Raw genomic sequence first — 21,231 nt, 5'->3', positions numbered from 1 at the left:
AAGTACAAGGCAAACGACATAACAACAAAAACACTCTCATTACTGAAACAGGAAGTAATCCATGAAGCACATGTAATAAAAAGAGAGGTTGATGCATTTGTTTGCTACTTCTAAGAAAAACCTAATTCTTCATCTCTATGAAGCAGCTTTGTGCACTCATCACTTTTTTGGAACTCATTTGGAACTCAATTAAAGTCATTCATGGAATTGAAGAGCTCTCTCCCTATGTCTGCAAATGTTTAGAGTACTGTATGTATGCATGTGTTTACTTTCATTGGGCATTTAAATACTTCATACATTTTTTTTTAAATGTATTTAAGGGCATTGCCTGAATTGTGGTTAAATTCAATTAAGGGCTGCAACTAATTTAATTTTCATTATTGATTAACTTGCTGATTATACTTATCCAAAGACCAAGGTAGCATCTTCAAATTTCTTGTTTTGTTTGACCCACAGTTCAAACCCCAAATATAGTCACTTTACTTTCAAACGTATATGATAAAGAAAAGCAGATAATAGTCATATTCATGAAACTGAAATTTAGAAAATGTTTGACATTTTGGCTTGAAAGATGTCCATTGTCCTTTTATTTCAGCTCTACTCCAATGCTACTTTATTTTATGTATTAACAAAAAAACTAAAGAACCTTAAAGATGAAAGGATCATAAATGATGATAGCTAGAAATTGTAAATGAAAAAACAACAGAATGTTTGTGCAGTATTATAATTCTAAAATACAAGGTGAATCCATTGAAATAGATGGAAAAAGTCTGCTTGAGAAATGGATAACATTGAAAGTTTTATGGTTCTGGTTAGTATATTATAGAAACTATATTTGTCAGAACAGATCCATATGCTAAAGCTTGGTGAAATATTGGAGTTTTGTTTCTGTAGTTTCTAGCACTGAGAAACTATTGTTCACTGATAAACACGGATGGCTAACATCTGTTCTAAACCACAGAACAGGCACACTGTATATCGGGCCTATTAAAATGATTTCACAGTAAGATTTAGGTTGCCGTCATAAGAATTTTTCATGTTAGGGCACTGCTGGAAGCCAGTGAGACTGACATGCTCATTGCAGTGTATGTGACGGACTGATTATGGTGTCCATTTTGAGCTTTGGTTGACATATTTGTGTTGCTGAATCCAGTCATAGATGAGATAATTGAGACCTGCACAATGAATGCTACAAGTGGCGTTGCAAACGTTATTCTCTGTAAAAAATAGAACTGTTTGTAAATGTCCTTTTTCAGGTATCTGGCTCCCTCTTGTGTTCAAAGCGGCCCACTGCCAGAGTGGCTATACAAGTGACATTACTGCCGTTTAATGCATTAAACCAAACTAATAACACCCCCATTGCCAATACTAGCCTTTTTATCCATGTTACAGCAAATGGACTAGTTTATATACTGTAGCATACAAGTGTTTCAGAATAGTTATTTGAGATGTGCCCTGCCAGTCAAGTAAAGCCAAAATGGATGCATGGTTGAAAATATATATATTCAAATAATCTCTTTATTCATCCTACATAGTTGTACACCACTAAAGACAGTGATAGGAGCACACAACGGGTATAAACATTTGTCAGTTATATAGAGGAGGGAGGAAACTTTGCAGATTTTGATAACAAAAATAAGAACATTTTCTAAATCCTTGTGTCACTGAAAGTACATCCAAGAACAGGAGAAATAAGACGGTATGTGCCAGATTGACTTCTTTCACTTGCTATTGATGTTTTATTCTGTACAGAGGGACAATTTGTACAAAATTAATCTAGATATATAACACTACATGAGACAAGGTAAATCATATATACAATATTAAATGAATCATATAGTACAGGTCACATACAAAAGGACACTTTAAGTTATGTTTTGGAAATAATATGTTAAAATTAAAAGATCTGCAAAGATCCTGCAGAAAAGAGAACAAGCCACCAAATCATTTTTAAAATCACCTCTTGTTTTTTCAGCGCTAAAATAAACCTCAAACGTCTCTTGACTCAAACTCATAAAATCCATAAAACATCTCTCCCAGCAAGCCGGACTCTTTCATAAACACAATGAACTTGACAACAAAAATCAGTTTGGTGAATGGCATTCCTCCAGGGTAAAAGGTACATGTTTAACATGGTAGTTTTAATTTACATCTTTTTGCATTCAAGCAAATACAGTATTAATACAGTTAACAAGCCAAGTCACAATGTCAGTTTATTTTCAGCATCTGGCATTTTTGTGGCCATTTGATACCAGTCTGTTTCAGCGTTGGGCATCCTGAATAGCCAGAAGAAGAAAAAAAAAAAAAAAAAAAAAAAAAAAATTCAAAACCTGACATCCACGCTACTTTACCTCCAGAGACAAGACATAGAAATACAACACATCAAATATGAAGAAATCTAGCAGACCTCCTTAGTTTAAACAATGGTACTAACTGGAAGATATTTTCCAACCTTAAACAGCTGCCTGCAAACCAGACACCTGAAATTAGGAATGGTAGCCACAAACATGCCACACTTGCAAACGTAAAGGAAGTCAATTTTTTGGTAACTCACATCAACTAATTTGTGTATTAATCATTTGATGTCAGTATGTTAATAGCTACTGAGGTTACCAGCACTTATTTTTGATAATAAATTAATGTCTATTTTTAAGTAGAGGAAATTAAAATCTTTATAGCATACAATATGATATAATAAAAAGAAACACAATGAGCAAAGCTCCTAACATAGTAACGGCTGCTAAAAACCATCAGTGAGTGGAGTTGTTAGGTGTTGTGACAGTACAGATCAAAAAAAAGAAAAAAAAAAAAACTTATCTCCAATTATATTTCCTTTACAAAGATAATCATCCATATTCATTTTACAGTATATATATATATAAAACCCACCACTCACCCTGAACACCCCACAGCTGCGCTCTCCTCTTTTGATTATGCAGCCGTTATATGGGCTCACATTGTTACATCCAAGCACTGGATATTGCTATTGCAACTTAGGCAGCAAACACAAAACAGCTTTCATTCAGGTTCATCCTCACCTACGAAACTCAAAGACAGTAAGTACCATTGTTTGAACGGTCTAGTCATCACTATGGTCTGGTTTTCAAATATTGCCAACGAACATAAGGAAGCGAGCATATAAAAGAGCGGCATATGGCACAAAACAATAAGATGGAAAGTGTCAGATGTCCACAGGACAACTTACTCTTTCCTCGCCACCTTTCCTGGACATTGCAAGGCTGAAGGACGAGTCTCAGTTTGGTCTGGTGTGCTAAACTTAAGAAAAAAAAAAAAACTTTCAAAACACCAGTGACCCAAAACAAAAGGCAGGTGTCCCTGTTAAAGTCACAGATAAAAACATGAAAACAAACATAAAGAACACAACAGTCTTGGCACTGACAAGATGTCCATTAGATTGAGCAAAAAAAAAAAAAAAAAAAATTAAAAAAAACATACAACGGATGACAGGAAAGTCATGTCGTTCATCTGATCAACAGGTTCTGCTTTTGTTCCCTTTGACAGAAAAGAAAATCAAGCAGAGACCAAGTGACGATCCTTAGACAGTGAGTCAGTCAGTTCCTATGTTTCCATGTCCAATCCACTGTGTTTGCAAGAAGGAATGAAGGAGCCAGCGTTGTGGCATCCATACTCCCAGGTTCCACATTTACAGTGAGCGCACAGGGGGGATGGAAGGAGAAAGCAAGGTAAGAGGAACTGATCAGGGAAATAATCGGGGAACACAATGAATGTGGTGAAGGCTAACAGACAAACAAACAAACAAACAAACAAACAAACAAACACACTCCTACTCCTCTCCAAATAAAGAAAAAAAAAACCTGAGAAAGCAGAAATCTGAGGGAGGAGGAAACCGGGCTTCTGCACTGGGGCAGCAGGAATGAAGGAGAACTGAGGATTCTGGGAAAACTGGTGCTGGGAGGAGGGATGGAGAGCCCAACATGGGTCGTCAGTGTAATTTTGGCGCCTGGGCGAAGAGGATGTCCATGGCTGTCGAGGGTAAAATGGGCAGTTGAACAAAGAGCCGGCAGGTGGCGGGACCTAGAGTCCATCGTGGGTGGTTAACATGTCTTCAGCTCTGCGGTGGGACTCCAAGGCTTTTGTGGTGTAGATATCCTGAGGCAACTCAGATTTGCGTCGCACCATAGGCCGCTCTTTCCGCTGGTCATGCTGCAACTGTCAGATTGAGCCGAGACAAGAAGAGAATGTTAGACTTAATTAGAACGTTTCTCATCGTCATCTCCTGTCAGCATGTCAAGTTGTCCCTGTTCTGATCATATCTTTAAGATGAAGCACGACAGCTTGGGCACAATTCAGTTACATACGTGAAAATCTAATCTGCAGAGGAAAACCAGATCCGAGTTAAAACATTGTACTGATCCAGCCATACCTGCCTAACATTATTAGGACAACTTTAAATTTAATACACAACATCAGACATTTATGGAGCCCCAAAGTCTTACAAGACATTATGAGATAACCATAAGAATTGTGTCAAATATATCTGACAAAACTAAATTATTAAAACTTTATAGGATTTATTTGTATTCTAATATAGAATTTATTTATTCCAAAAGGCTCTTTTTATTTCATAATGGCACTTTACACAGACACTTTTTCTTGTTACTTTTTATTTTATGACTGACACACACTTTAAATGTATTTAAAATGCATTTCAGATATACTTATGTGGGTAATATTGAACACGTTGGGGCTCCTACTACTTAGACAACATGCAAGGGGAGGCAGGCACACAAAAAATAAAGCTCTTGATTCCAGTGTTTAGTCCATGGCCAGATTTGATATTGCATTTTTTTTTTTTTTATTACTAAATTAACAACAAAAACACAAACAAAGACTATCATTTTATACAGTAAGTATATAATGATAATTGATAGTGCGAGTAGCTTCAATTAGAAGACTTTGCAAGCTCCGGGAACACACACTATTTATTTATTTATATATATAAAGTGATTATAACAGGAAAGATGCATAGAGACAGAGAGAAAGTCAGGTTTACCTGAGTCGCGCCCTCCTCAACTGTCTTTTTTAACCTCAGAACATCTTCTATCAAAGGGACATCCGTCTCCATTGCTACAGGACTATTGAGGTCAGAGGAATCAACATACATAAAGAACTATGTTGAAAAGAAAGAGAAACAAAAACAAAAACAAAAGGATGGAGAAAAGACTTTCAGTCGCATGCAAGAAGAATGAATCAAGAGGCTCTGAACTGAAGCAAAAAAGGCAGCACTGATCTATTGCAGTTAGCTGTTTTATATCCTTTAGTTGAGGACTTTTACTACTGATTTTTTGGGAAGTGTTGATTTTGAAAAAGCACCTGTGTCAAAAGATGTTAAGAGATCAGTTATTGGGGAGACCAAAATAAATTCAACTCCAAACTAAATCATTTATAGCACACTGATGTTGTTGCACTGATCTGTTTGGATTGAAACATTTATTTTTTTGCACATTTAAATTAATAGGTCAACATTTTGGGAAATGTGCTTATTTGCCTAGAGTTAGAAGAGAGGATTGATACCACTCTCATGCCTGTACTTCAAATACAGTATGTGACTGAAGCAAGCAGATAGTTAGCTTAGCACAAAGACTGGAAACAGCTGGCATGGCTCTGTCCAACAATAACAAAATCTGTATACCAGCCCCTGTAAAGCTCACCAATTAAAAAACTATATATCAAATTATATCTTGCCTATATCTATGCCTTATATCTATGTTTAATCCGTACAAAAACCAAAGTGTAAAAACAACAATTGTTTTACAGCAGGTTTGTGTGCTGGATTATTTCTTGGCTGGGCGCAGTGACTTCCTGGAGTCTCCAATGGTTGCCGGGCAACCTCACGGTGACAACAAGCCCCCGGGAAGTTACTGCACCCGGCCAAGAATTAGGATTTAAATACGATTTTGTTACCTTTGGACAGAGCCAGGGTAGGTGTTTTTATCTAACTCTCGGCAGGAAAAGGAATAAGGATATTTTCCAAAATGTTGAACTATCTCCTAAATGCTCAACACTGAAGTTGTATTGAACGTCAGTGGAAAGCTAAAATCAATTTTGCGGAGGGGACAGAAATGTCTGCATATAGTTAATCTTTAAATTAATCAAATACTTCTTTAGAGAGCCTTTTAGAGCTGTCCGATTCACGCATTCACCACATCTAAGCACATTCTCAGAACAAGCCCACTCATCAAGCTCCTTCCATATTCACCAGCAGTGGAATTTAGAAAACAGTAACTACCAAGTCATAGTATGAACACATGGAGTCCTTAACGGGATAAGATGGAAAGGAAACTACAATTCTACAACAAAATTGGCTTATAGAAAACACAAGACACTTATTTCGTAAAGATTAATGCTACACACACACACACACACTCACACACTGTGGTAGTAAAGTGAAAAACAGGTGAGGTTAGATGGTTGCACACACTGCTCACCTGTGGATTTGACTTGGCGAGGTTCTCGATCTTGATCCAAGCCTCTTCACGTTCTTTTGACTTTGCCTTCTCTCTGTTGAACAAAGCACCAAACCTCACGTCATTAATCTGTTCCACTCCACTGAGAAGATGTGAAACCCAACACCCATTCAGCTGCGGTGTTGAGGCTGATAATTATGTGTCACTCAGACATCATAGTTAAAAAAAGATTAACTGAGTGGGAGAAGAGTCTATAGTGCCTACTTGTTTTTCTCGGCCCTGAACTGCTGTGTGCAATCATCAAAGAGCTTCTGATTCATCTCCATGAAAAGCTTCAAAGCGTTGTAGATGAGGCCGTGGATGGTCCTGGGAACACACACACGCACACACACACACACACACACACACACACACACACACACACAAATTAAGGCCGGACACTTGGCGAATAGCTACAGCACCTGCAAATAACTGACATTTAAAAAAAATATATAGCCGTCTGCTTTTGGATGGAACATTTTAAACACATTTTATTTTAAATGTTAAAAGGTGCCATAGGTAGGATTGTGAAGATCCAGGACTTAGCCAAAAAATGTGAACATCGACAACTTCTTCTCCCCCTCCCCTCTTTCCGCTAATGCCCATAACGGTCTCCTAAGCCACTCCCCCACAAGGGAGAATGAATGCGTGTGCATGAGGAGTGATTGACATGCAGTTAGAGACCCCCCTGGCCCTGATTGGTGCATCTGAACAGGGGAGCTGTGGATTTTTGCAAATTGCACTACAGGCTGTAGGTGGTGCCAGAGGAGCCAGATTGTTTTTAAATGACCTGCTTCATGTAGTTCTACTCCAACATAGGGTCAGATTCAGCAAATATGACAGAAAGTTAGTTTTATAAGTCGTACCTACTGCACCTTTAAGCCTTAAAGATATTGAGGTCGCAAGGATATAAAAATGTAAGTAGAAAGTTATACGTATGGTTTTTTTGGGCATTTTTGCTTGAAAAATTACTTTATCGATTATAAAAAAAACAGTTGCAGATTACTTTTCTGTTCATCAGTTAATTGTTTGTTTCAGCTTATATTCATCGTATCAGATACTAGAGATATGAAAGTAACTGAAAGTCTTTCAATGTGCACTGAAAGCACAAAACTATAAATTACAATAAGTTATGTATGAAAATGTGATCTGCAGAAATATATACAATAAAAAAATGCATTAAAAAGGTGATGATAAAGCCTTTTAGAAATTGTTTATGACAAATTCTAGGGACGTGTTTTACTGATGTGCAGGAGTACATTCTGTGACCAAGCTCAAATGTCTACACACACACTTGAGAGATAGCACTATGCGAGCTCACGTCAGACGGTGTTACATGCAGTGCGAATTACCAAGCTTTTAAAAAGGACATTAGCACAGCCTGCGTAATTGCACAGAACTACATTCAAAAGTATCTTACTTGTTCCAGTGGGTCTTAGAGTTGCGGTACAGAGCAGGAAACATAATCGGCAGGATCTTTGCTGCGTTGTCACTGATCAGACTCATGATGTACTCGTTGTTCCAGTAGTACAGAGCTCTCTCTGCCACCTACACAGAACACCTCAGTCAGGCATTTACTGACAGCCACCACCACTCAACCTGAATGACGTATTCCCTGAGTAAAGCGTGATTTATGGTTCTGCGGAGGCTCCACGCAGAGCTTTCGGCGTAGCCTACGTTAGTGGCTCGCCGGCCAAGGGTGGTTTTTCCGCTCACAGGCGCTAGGGGAAAGCGAGATGACCAACATTCAACCCGAAAAAAAAAAAAAAAAAAAAAAAAAAAGAGTCATATAACCACTCCAATGATTACGAAGCTGTTCAGTTAAGGTAAATTAAGCTAAAAAAAAAATAAAAAATAAACTGCATAGTTCCCCTTGAAATAGTTTGAGAGGCGTACGTCAGGCAACGGGGAGAGTCCAGCGTAGGGTCAGTATAGGTATAGCCACGGCGTCGATTTAACGCAGAAACATAAATCACGCTTTATGAAGGTAAGATTGTGATCACCGATCACCCATTGGTTACCTGAAAGTGCGGGCTGGACACACACTTGGCCAGCTGTCTGAAAAGAGGTTCCTGCACTTTAACAAACTCAGAGGGCTCGATGACGTCCAGGATCTCCTCCAGCTCGTTGAGGAACATCACTTCCTTGGGACTGTGAGTCTTTGGCCAGTACTTTAGTAGCGCCATTACCACCTGTTGGGATGATGACGAAAGTAATGTAGTCTTGAATAACCAATTAGGGAGGATAAGGGGATAACAGTTTATGAAATCAACAAAAAGGCACCAACTTCATATTTCAACTTCAATTTACGCATCAAAAAAGGAGTTTCAGCAAGCAGCATTATAAAAAAAAGTGATGAAAAGGATTCAACCATGTTTTTATTTGACATACCGGCTCAGTTAGAGTGCTGTCCTTTTCCAAAAACTGCACCACGCAGTAGGCCAGCTGCAAAACACATTAGCAAACAATTTATTAAACGTGTTTGGATTCATGCACAAGAAAACTAAAAAAAAAAAGGTAACTGGGCACACACACACCTGAGGGACAGACTGTCTGGGACATGCAACACCATTTTTTGACAAAACCTGCAGAATGGCCTGCTGCTCTCGTGAAAACATGAGGCGTGTACTCAAAGCAGGTTTGGACAAGATTTATTTATTTATTTTTTTTTTTTTTTTAAAAGGTGACCTGTAAATAATAAAGGTGCCATGTCTCTTTCCACACAGCTTGACAAAAAACTAATCAAGCTTCTCATGCCTCATTTTGTGTTCGACACACTCACCTGTGGATGGTAGACACTGAGTGATTTGACTTTGTGCAGAGGCAATAAAACCTTCAACAGGAAAATCTTGTGCTCTTCTTTAAGTGGTAAGGCAAATCCATTGATTATGCTGTGAAATAAACACAAATGTACTATCACACCTGATAAGTAGACTGGCACGCAACCGCTGATAATTGGGAAGCTTTAACATTCAGCACAATTATGCCAAAAGAAGTTTTATGAAAGCCACAAAGACATTAGATCTTGTAACTTTAACTAAGGGCCATACCTTCCAAGTATTTCCAGTAGTTCAGCTATACCATTATGGTGCTCTGTCTCATAGATAAACCTGTAGGAGCAAACAAAATACACAGACTGTATTAACCTACAAAATGAATGTTTCATATGTTGACCATCTTTCTTGGTATACATGTTTTAGAGCAGTGGGAGACCTGCACTGACCTATAGAAAATGTTATTTATCTGTTTTCTGATGTACGCTCTCAGCCCCAGGAACTTTCCATAGATCCTGTGGAGGGTGGTTTTGAGGAAGTCTCTCTCTCTGGGATCCTCACTGTCAAATAGGTCTAGGAGCTACAATGCAAGAGAAGGGAGATTACCATAATGACAGTCCTCATGCAAATTGTGTTTTGTAATTGTTGTTTTGAAACTACTATATGGTCGGAAGAATTTGGCAAAAATATTATTCTCTTACCTGCATAACAAATTTCTGGTCGATGTATTTCTTTGCTATGTTAGGCTGAAAGTCGGGCGATTCTAAAAACCTAAGGAAAAATTCATAGACGAGCTGCAACAGAAACAAGAAAACAAAAAAGGAATGAATGCCGAGAGGGAATTTAAGCATGATGGGAGTAAAGTGTGCATAACGTAAATGACAATAAGGTTCAGTTCGGCTCAATGTTGAGGCAGTTCACAAAAGACCAAACAAACAATTTAAAATCAAATACAGACATGCCGTTTTGTAAACATTAGAAACTAAAGCCATGGGCTTAGAGGTTGTCGGACAATAACCGTTTATAAACCGCTCAGTGTTTTGCAGATAATTAAACTATTTAAATGTCAACCTGGAGGTGTGGCCATGCAGCTTCAAGTGTTGGCTCGTCTTCCTCTGGATCAAACTCCGCTCCAGTGGGGTTGGATGATGGAGGCAATGTTCTGAACATATTTACTGCAAACTGGAAGAAAAGAAGTGATGTAAATGTAAATGGACTGTTCTTATATAGCGCTTTTCTAGTCTCAACGACTACTCAAAGCGCTTTAACATAGTACAGGACCAATCACCATTCACACACATTCATACACTGTGGCCGAGGCTGCCGTACAAGGTGCCACCTGCTCATCAGATAATCAGTCACACACATTTACACTCCGATGCGCAGCATTGGGGGCAACTCCGGGTTCAGTGTCTTGCCCAAGGACACTTCGAAAAGGATAATATGAGTGTTTATTCCACTGGACAGTACGCTATTAAAAGTTAACTTCCTTTTGTTGTTTTGATAACCCAAAGTCATAGTTCATGTTTCAACCAAAACCAATGCCAAAATCTCTACCCAGAATAGGTTACATGAGATTTTCACAAAGTAAAAAAATAAAAAATAAAAATAACACACAGCGAGACCTGGACTTCCTGTCAGAAGTTTCCCACTCTCGAATAAATGTTTCCCGTCATGACACATTAAACCAACAGTGAAACCACATCAATAGAGTGCATCACTTTCAACAGACCAGAGGCCTGTACTACGAATCAAGATCGGCATGCCCTGGATTTATTTCAGTTATCCGGCTTCACCAGACCTAACAACCGCGGTCCAACCGCATAACCTTTGTCACGACAGTGGTTATCAACTAGTCCAATCAACCCAGTGTTTCCCAATCCAGCGACCGGCACGTTCACATAAAAGAGGCGGTGTTTGCACAGCACGACCAATCGCAAACCTCTACCAGAGCCGCATATTTTACATAAGGGAAAATTATAATTCTACATAAATATGAAAAACACAGACATGGTTTTACAGGCAAAATGCAATACAGTCGCTGCTTCCTAAAACAGGAAGGAAAGCTGGCATAAAAATAGCCGACGGTGTAAATGCGTACATCACAACACTTATCAATATCACTTCTTCATCAGTCAGGCACAAGATCGGACCATAATTACACTTGTCCTTTCCATGAACTGTCATTGCTTTAGCCTATTATTTCAGATGCAACCCTGGCAGTGGTAAGCAATCGTGAGAGAAAATATACAAAACATAATTCAAACTAGGGCTGCCACGCCTTAGTCGATTAGTCGACTAATCGGTCGTTTTGTCTTAGTCGACTAAGATTTCTTTAGTCGTGGACACACCTAATTCAAACCAATGTGCGCATTGTCAACACACGGCTCAAGAAGCCGACAAATAGCCTATAGGTAATTCCCTCCGCTGAAAATCTATATATTTCATAAAAATACCCATCGGGGAATGTTAACGGGGTTGTCAGTCTTTAAATGTTTTAACTTTTATGAGCGCACCTCTCTCTGTCTCTGTGCACCGAGCTCCACCAGATCTTCAAAGAACGGTGATGCCGTTATCAATCGAGTATTGATTGGTCAGTAGGTAGTGCTTTAACAGCGGTTGATCTCTAATCAACAACTTAACCTGCTCCCGAGCAGGTTAGGCGTTCAAGATAAGTTACCACGGTGATTCAAGCCGGTAACAAGTGATCCACCGTCGTGATACACAATACCCTGGGTTGAACCTGAAGTTACCTCGTTAACGCCAAATCTTGCTTCGTAGTACAGGCCTCAGGCATTTCTCGGCACAATGTAGTGATTAAGTGTTGAGTATGTGACAAATGCAACTTATTTTCATAAACTCATAACCGTGCATGGTTTTAAAATCAATTGAATTGCTTGAAGATCGATTACAAGTGCTGGGATCATATCAGGGGTACAACGCATTTATTTAGTGTTAAATGATTAGGAACTCATGTTAGTGCCATGTTTCAATTCTTGATTTGTTACTGCTTCAAAAAAACAGTAAGGAAATTTTTAAACAAAAGGGTAACCGTCCTTAGAGTCTATAATACATTGAACTAAATTTTAGCTGTGTTTGGAAACGTCCATGAAATGTCACATCTTAGGTATTCTAAAATTATTTTTCGTTTTAGGTTAATGTTAAAAGTTGTCCTTGCAACTGGCCTCAAAGGCTTTGTCCCACAATAATTCGAGTGTGTTGTGTTTCTGGTCTCTCACAGTGTCAACTGACTCCCCTGTGGGCTGCTGTTCTCCGCCAGGCAGATCATGGGACAGTGCAGGTGGCCTACTAAAACACTGGGAACCTTGTTTGACAAGACAGGCTACAGGCTAAAAGGTAGATAGACTATCTGGACTGCGCCGCACTTCAACCCAGAACATGCTGTGAAGATGACTGTGCATTAACTCCACAATGAAAACTGTAAATGGGAATGTCATAACCATGATTATCGCAGTTCTGCAGTTGGCTTTGTTGATGAAAAGATAGTAGTTTGTAGTTGAGTTAGCTTGGACTGTTCTGCTGAAGTTCAGTTGTAAATAAATAATTTCAAACTAAATCACTATTGCTTCTGCTGGAAATGAATCCCACCCCTTGTAACAGAAGAAAGACTTTCTGGGAAAGACTAACTTATACTAGAGGTGGCAATTTATGAAGAAATTGCGGTGTGAATGACAGATGTTGAAAGCTTAAGCTAAACTGCATTGCTGGCTTTAAAAGTTGAATAATATGGCGTTTTTCCATTACATGGTACCTGCTCGACTCTACTCGGCTCGACAGCGGTGCCCCGTCCTCCATGTTCCATTGCAGATTTAATACCACCTCATGCGTGAATCAGAACTAAACACGGAGAAGTAGCGTTCAGTTTTGATGCACCACATATCTGGAAGAGACTCCCAGAAAACTGCAGATCCGCTGCAACTCTCAGTAAATTGTTTTAGAATGCACCCGGTTAATGACCAAAAAGTATGTTTTAAGTACTATTTACTTACACATCCATGGTGACATGGCATATATTAAAATTGGATTTTATGAATCGATAGAGCACTCAAAGATAGATTTTAATTGGAAAATTGATTATTTTACTCAGCCCTACATCTTAGTGTAGCATATCAGCATGCTATCATTTGCTAATTAGCACTTTAAGTACAGCTAAGGCTGGTGGGAATGTTATTAGTTTTGCAGGTTTATAGTCTTAAACCAAAGAATTGGACACATTTAAGTTTGCCCTGACGATGACTATATGAAAAGTCCAGTTCAGTAGTAAAATGTAACATTGGTATACATGAAATCTTGCAGATCATTACAGCTTTTGCAAGTCTTTATGGAAGAAACAAAAACATCCATGTCTTTTCCCTCTCCTCTTTGGCTTTAACCCAAACTCATTTTTAAAAAATAATTTGAAAGGCAATAGCAAGCATACTTGCTGAACAAATCATTTCAAAAAAGGGGAATGAATAGACACCTTCTGCCCTAAGCAAACCCCCCAATAAAACCTGATCACAAGCATCAGCTGGGACACCAAGCTGTGATCCTACCATCTCTGTCCTGCAGCCTGCCCCTATTCTCAGCCCAGGTTTCGCCCTCATCTTCAGCTTGAACCGCAAACTTAACCCCCTCCAGTTTTACTGACCATGTGCACCACCTCCGGGTAGATGGGCTCTGTGATGACATTCCTGTTGTGGGTGATGTACTCCACCATTTCGCTCAGGGCCGCACGCTTCACTTCCTTCCATTTCAGGTCGCTCAGCGGGTCGGACAGGAAGTCAAAAAGAACGCAGCACTGGCGAAGCTTCTGGATGAAGAGCTTCTCCTGCTCTGCGGGGGCCACATCTGAGGAGACAAAGAGAGGGATACGTGAGTTTTGGAAAAGGGAAGAAAAGGAGAAAGTGTCCAGGGATGACCAAAAGAACTGAAGGCGTAGCGATGGTACACAGCAGCGATGAGATAAGGCAGTTGAGAATTTAGGAGAATAAAAAAGGCATGTTCAAAGAGTGAGGGGTCACAAAAGAAAGGAGGGGCAGTTTAACTGTCAAGGATGACAGTTAAAAAACCAATGCGATAGAAAAAAGAAATATGAGGCGGAAGAGTGATGAAGACTGGCAAATGAGTAACGAAGACTAAAGTGCATTGAGAGAAAGGCGGCAGAGTGGAGGAAAAGAGATGGTTGGAGAAGGAGTGGAGGATGATTTGGGAACTAGGTGAATGGTCACAGTCTAGCCATTTGACAAACACGCTGAAAATAAAAAATAGCTAAAAGATATTTTCATAAAGGAAAACCTAGCTATTTAAGTCACTGTATGTCATATTTGTCCATGGTGGTTTGAAGACTTCCTCTTTTCACTTTATTTCCACCCAAGCACTCAAGAGCACGGACTCGTAAACAAACAATTCTGCCAGAGCCAACACCTCACACATGACAACACAAAGAGGAAACATCCATTTCGGTTACTCTTAATTCCTATCTGCTCACGTTGTGCTGTAATAACACACTGACACCATAATTATGCAGTTATGTGACACAACTCTGATGTAGCTTGTTTTTCTTTCTCTCCTATGATGTTTGGTTTTTATCTTTGATAGTCACATTGGAAGAATATCTACATATGTTCTTCAGCTACCCAAATAACCGCTATTATGGGACAAAAAAACAACATGTGGATCTAAAATACACCGTTCATTTAATGAAGTTAATTTATATGATGCTATACACCGTTTAAAAAAGGGAGAGTTGAGCATTTTGGAAAATATGCTTATTAGGTTTTTTGGCCAAGAGTTGGATGAGAAGGAGCTTCATATTTAAAAAGGACAGATGAAGTTTGCTCATCTGTCCTTTATATATGAAGCTCCAATCAGCTCAGTTAGCATAAAGACATGGAAATGGAAGGAAACAGCTAGCCTGGCTCTGTCCAAAGGTAAGTATTTGCCTACCAACACTTCTAAAGCATACTTATTACCAAATAATACACTGGTGTTCTTCGTCTCGTCACAGGACTGAGCCAGTCTAGCGGTCTCCCCCATTTCCAGCCTTAAGGTGCTCATATTATGCTCATTTTCAGGTTCATAATTGTATTTAGAAGTTGTACCAGAATAGGTTTAATTTTCAGAAAACACCATACATTTGTTGTACTGCACATTGCTGCAGCTCCTCTTTTCACCCTGTGTGTTGAGCTCTCTGTTTTAGCTACCAAGTGAGGCATCACTCTTCTGTACCATCTTTGTTGGGAGTCGCATATGCGCAGTACTGCTAGCTAGTCAGAAGCAGAGTATGAGGGAGTGCCACGCTAGCAGCTAGGCGAGCATTATAACATGTGTTACAAAGTGACACACGTTCGTCACGGAAGTAAAGGCTGGACTACAATAGAGCTGTTTGGAGCAGTTTGAGAACAGTGTTTTCTCTGGAAGATGGTAAGCCACTTTAGGGTGGACTTTGGGCTTTTTCACTTTATAAACCTATAACATGCACAAAAAAGATATATAACACAATAAAGGAAAGGCAAAAGGCCAAAAAGAACAATATGAGCACTTTAAGGCTAAGCTAACTGGCTGCATCCTTACATTTTAATAAACAGATGTGAAATTGGAATCAGTCTTCTCATCTAATGCTTTCCAAGAAGGTAAAAAGGCATATTTATTAAATTCTCAAGCTAATGCCAAAAGGGCCATTCAAAATAAACAGATTTACACTCAATTACTGTTTTCTTATCAAAAGAGTAGGAGTGCAAACTCTGGAACCAGGGTTATTTCTTTTTGGTGCCGTTGTACATAAAGATGCAAATAAGACTTAATTAGGCAATAATGTCTGTTTTGTCAAGGCAATAATGTCTGAGAACAATCTTGTTCTCTCAATAAAAAACAACATGTTTTGTTATCTCAAGTTTCTTCCCTGACTGACTTAAATTTGATTCTGTATAATAGCAAAGGCAAAAATATAATGCCAACATACTTCTTCACTAAACTTAAGTGTGGGTTAATTTAACTGACAGCAACTGCATGCAACGTAGATACAGCGAGGCCTTGTTCAGACTGCCCGCGTCGGCCGTCCAACGGTCCGGCAAAAAACAGTAGTGCGTTTAGGCTGCGACGGGGGTTGTCGCAGTAGGGACACTCAAACAAACGCAGCGGTCCTGTGGCGAAAAGTTGAGACCCACTCAACTTTTGGAGAAACACAACCCCACGTCACGCTGCGGTGGCCAATCATGTAATCGACGATGAGACTTGATCAGTGTGTCTTGAGCTATGGTTTGAGGCGGTGTGAGAATCCTGTAGAGTTGACAGGAAACATTATCGCTGCCACAATAAAGTTTTAAAACACTATGAGGGTAAAAAAGGAAACAAGAATTGAACTGCCCGGGAGTTTGTGTAATAGCTGAATGATTCCTGCAACAACAAAGCAGTCCCTATGTCTCGCTCGTCTCTTTTCTTTCGCTCTCCCCTGTGTAATAAAGCTGCGTTCGGAAATGGCGGAATCTATAAAACGATCTGACGGAAAACAGTAATTGTGAAATATAAAGTCTACTTGTGCTTTGTTGGGGGTTTAAGAACACAACAGGACGTCACACAAATGGGCTGTTTCATTGACACCCCCCCTCCCCCCTAACACCCTGCCAAAACTGACCAACAAAACATACTTTAATGTGGTTAGTTTGCTAGATTCACATACATGCTTTCATTAGTGTCCCTGCTGGTAAACTATTGTTATGTATCGAAGAACACACACACACACACACACACACACACACACACACACACACACACACACACACACACACACACACACACACACACACACACACACACACACACACACACACACACACACACACACACACACACACACACACACACACACACACACACACACACACACACACACACACACACACACACACACACACACACACTTTCTCTTCCCCAAAAATGATCAGTATAAGGGTGTGGCATTAACAATAAGCTAACACTGAGGCCTGGAAGCTGTCTGCACATGAATGAAGATGTTGGCGCCATGGGTGAGCTGAATTTGATTAGATATGTACATAGCATATACGTCAAAAGGAAACAAAAATAGATAAATCCCATTTATCTTCCATGACTGTACAATAACCTGTAGGCAGAACACTTCCAATTACAGAGATAAGAAAATTAGGTTGGGAGACAAATTATGATTTAGCACAGGGTTCAAATAAGGAAAAAAGATAAATAATAATAACCAATTGAGGACGGTAAACAGAGCACTGCAAACATGCTATATTAATGCAGAAATGTATATAAAACAAATTATTCTGAGATAAATTAACTCTGTCTCTTTGTGTTGTGTTACTGACATGCATCTTGTTTTAATTAAAACGGAAAGTAATTAGCCAATTAACTGCTGGCACTGAAACCTTCCACCAATTCATTCACGCAGGTGTGTAACAAGGAAAGCACTGCAGAAAATAACTTGATACAGACACGCTAAACCTATTCACTTATGGCCTAATTTCACGGAATGTACACAAAGAGTGACAAAGGCCAGAGAAGGGCACACACACGTGCTTAACATTCTTGCAAATAGGCAGATTCTAGGTAAGAAGAGAGATATCCTATTCAGACATAATGGAGACTTTGCTTGGACACACACACACACACACACACACACACACACACACACACACACACACACACACACACACACACACACACACACACACACACACACACACACACACACACACACACACACACACACACACACACACACACACACACACACACACACACACACACACACACTTTCAAGTCGGCCAATTCATCTAGATGACAGTGAGAGGTTGGGAATTCCAGGGGAGAGAGGTTAAGTGTGTGAGATGCCAAAAACACGAGTGCCAGAATGCCTGATTAAAAACACATAAAAGAATGATTCATCCAAGACATTTATCATTAATATTATTCACTCCAAAGTGGACACGTTTCAGAATGAGTCCTGTTAGGTCAACTGAGGTTCACCAGTTTCAACTCAGAGGACTGGTAGAAACAACTGGAACAACAACAGAAAAAAAAAAAAAAAAAAAAAAAGATAAGGATTACCATTTATTTTATTTGTGAGTGTTTATTTCCAATTCCAACACTAAACTGTCAGTGAACCTTCTCTCTCCTTGGCATAAGGTTTGTGTTGTAACATATTTTTGTCATTTGTGCTAGTTGCACTGGGACATGAAGCTGCACTGGAATGTGCTGCCTTGCTCCCCCTGACCGTGGCAGACTTGCGTTGCTCCCATTACATAAGTCTGTCTGCTTGTGTTATAAAGTTTCTGTGCACTCTGAAAATATCCAGCGAGTTGTTGTGTAACAGATAAAGGCCCAGTGTTGTGATCCCAAAATTGATGTTAACCACAATGTGACATCTATTAATGAAGCTAATAAAAGCCTTAGGAGGGGAACAAGCATGCGCATGCACACACACGAGTACCATGTCTTGTGGAGAACAGAGAGAGATTTATCTTAATGCCTCCCCCCCCCCTCCTCCATTCAAAACAAAGATAATAAATAACTGGAGTCACAGTCTCTACTTTATCACTGCAAGTGGGTCAAATGAACAGCTGCTAGTCCAGTCTGGAGTTGGGACTGGTTTGGCAATCTGCTTTATCGACAGTAGGTTATGATCAATGTAAACATTGACTGCTTGCTATTTACAGCTACGTAGAGGGACAGTGTGTAGAGTGTATGTGACAACATGTTGCCTGTTTGAATGCATGTGAGCAACTAGGTTGGCCAAATGAAATGTATTAAAAGTAATTTTGGCAGCATTGTAAGCAGCACCTGAGAATGCATCCAGGATTTACATACAGTAAAGTACGGTTCACGAATCGTCTCAAACATGTGTCGTTTGGGAAAAGTAAAAAAAAATATTGCCACTCTTAAGACACATTCATGGCTGCAATTCGGAGGCTCCCTTGTGCCTGACAATGGAAAAAGTGCTCTGCAGTGCTTGTTATTAAAATGATGTCTTGCATCTCAAAGTAACTAACAGGGAGCAAAAGAGATTCACAGACCCTGTTTACACAAACTTCTGATAACATGAAAATGGCTCAAATGCAGGCATAAATGCACCCAAAACATACTGAGGAAATGTTTGGATGTAGAGTCTGATTCAGAGGTGGCCATGGATGCAAACGCATTCCCAACAACATTCATAAGCCACCTGATCATTTTTTGTAGTGCGTGTGAGGCTCATAAAAATATCCCAAACACAGTTAATTTGTCTAAACTAGCCTAAACAAACATTGATGGTAGTTTGTAAATCTTTACCTGAGGTGATCCTGTCCAATCCATATGAACATATAAATATTGTTTTGGTTTATAGTAGTTTCACTTTCCCACATACAGAATCAAATGTGAGAAGGAAAGTGAAAACTCACAGCTCATAGATGGTCACTCAAACATTCAACTGAGATACATTCAGATGCCAGGTATACACTACAATCAGTTTCAACTGAATCTAGACACAATCTGGAAAAATCTGGATACAAGACATTTGGTCTAGACAGGGTCAGAATGACACACACACACACACACACACACACACACACACACACACACACACACACACACACACACACACACACACACACACACTGAGTTGTCATTCAAGGCAGTGGCCTCTGTGGCTCAATAGAGTGTAATCAATAATTGCCTGAGGCTTCATCTAACGCTGGGCTGCACCAGAGTACAGTGGTAACAGGCTGGGCCTTTCAAACATGACTGAGTACATTGTACACATATTAAGAGGCCTAACTCGATGTTGTAATCCTAAAACATTACTGCTATGGCTGGGTCATATTGACTGCGGTGCTTTGTTGACAGAGATATACTTCAGACATATTCACATTTAGTTTCTTGTGTGGAAAAAAAAAACGTCTAAAAAAAAATAAAAAGTGCCTAAGCATGTCGCTCACAAGGGAAAAGGGTGGGGAGATAGAGTAGGGGGCTGCTTGCTGCAGAGCAGTGACTGACTAACGTTACAGCCTACACACTATGACCAATGTGTGCCCAGATGAACTGGAGTGTGACAAAAATGCTGTGCTGGGTAGACCAGCTAAGGAGGTGAAGATGAAACACAATATAAGACTGTTCTTTAGCTTTTCCTCAAAGGCTACAATTAATAATTGTACACATAAATACGGAAACACACGATTACATTTAAACACGCACGAGAAGACCCTTCCCTATGCTATGACCTCACTTCCTTTGACATCACTAGCTTGGCGGGGGGATGGGCAGAGAGAACAGCTAGCTAGTAAAACCAGATTTTAATGTAGCACCCGTGTCTCACAGTAGCCTAATGCACACAAGCCTTACAAATAACCATTCACCCATTCCCTTTCGAATACAATAGAGCTGCTTTCCAAAGCACAGAACAGCGGTCGTGCCTCAAACGTCTGTATGCTGACTAACCAAGCAGTAACCAGTGGAGGGGAACCGGAGCACAGCAACACACAGCTCTCTCTCTCTCTCCCCTTAATTCCCTAGGACAATACAGGAAGAATAATATGTCCTTACATACCTCTGAAGTGCATAAGAGCCACCGGCTGAAAAGGCCCATTGGAATTAGGTGCATCCACAACCATCCTGTCTCCAGATTTATTGCATGTCAACATCTAAACCTAAACCAGGAAGGCGATCCACTCAGGGCGAGAGGCCAGCCTCCATTTTAGCACAAAAGCAGATCAGAAAATGAAGCTCTCTGCTGCTGGAGGGAACTGGCTAGTTAGTGATGTAAGCAGTGAATGAGCCATCTGATTGGCTGAGGTCAGTCTGCTCTGGAGCAATGAAAGCAAAGGCTGCTGGGAGAGAGGGCTGGTGATTGGCTGAAAGGATGCAAAGGGGCGGGTCATGCAGTGGAATTTTTGGTCCGGCTCCTCCTCCCCACTAACTGGTCTCTGGTGACGCTCTGCAAGGCAGGCCCTGCTACA

At 39.9% G+C, this 21,231-nt stretch overlaps 1 protein-coding gene across 3 annotated transcripts; it reads right to left on the bottom strand.

The window, feature by feature from the left end:
- Positions 1 to 1,500: 1,500 nt before the first annotated feature.
- On the bottom strand, positions 1,501 to 20,997 carry ppp2r5ca (protein phosphatase 2, regulatory subunit B', gamma a). 3 transcript variants are annotated; one of them, XM_028565543.1, is made up of 14 exons: positions 20,823 to 20,997; positions 13,914 to 14,113; positions 10,334 to 10,444; positions 9,964 to 10,056; positions 9,712 to 9,842; positions 9,539 to 9,598; positions 9,271 to 9,379; positions 8,880 to 8,933; positions 8,510 to 8,680; positions 7,909 to 8,036; positions 6,714 to 6,815; positions 6,471 to 6,543; positions 5,036 to 5,152; positions 1,501 to 4,191 (listed from the first exon to the last, which is right to left on the bottom strand). In XM_028565543.1, the coding sequence occupies exons 1-14, from the start codon at positions 20,914 to 20,916 to the stop codon at positions 4,057 to 4,059; spliced, it is 1,578 nt and encodes a 525-aa protein (XP_028421344.1). In that variant the 5' UTR covers positions 20,917 to 20,997; the 3' UTR covers positions 1,501 to 4,056. The 3 variants fall into 3 exon arrangements, with proteins under 3 accessions (XP_028421344.1, XP_028421345.1, XP_028421346.1); XM_028565545.1 differs by having other exon boundaries at positions 4,111 to 4,191; positions 5,036 to 5,117; XM_028565544.1 differs by lacking the exon at positions 5,036 to 5,152.
- Between the last annotated feature and the right edge of the window lie 234 nt (positions 20,998 to 21,231).

Source organism: Perca flavescens, chromosome 20, assembly GCF_004354835.1.
Source record: "Perca flavescens isolate YP-PL-M2 chromosome 20, PFLA_1.0, whole genome shotgun sequence".
Classification (NCBI taxonomy): domain Eukaryota; kingdom Metazoa; phylum Chordata; class Actinopteri; order Perciformes; family Percidae; genus Perca; species Perca flavescens.
The sequence above is the reverse complement of the archived record's forward strand: the minus strand, read 5'-3'. Positions and strand labels throughout refer to the sequence as shown.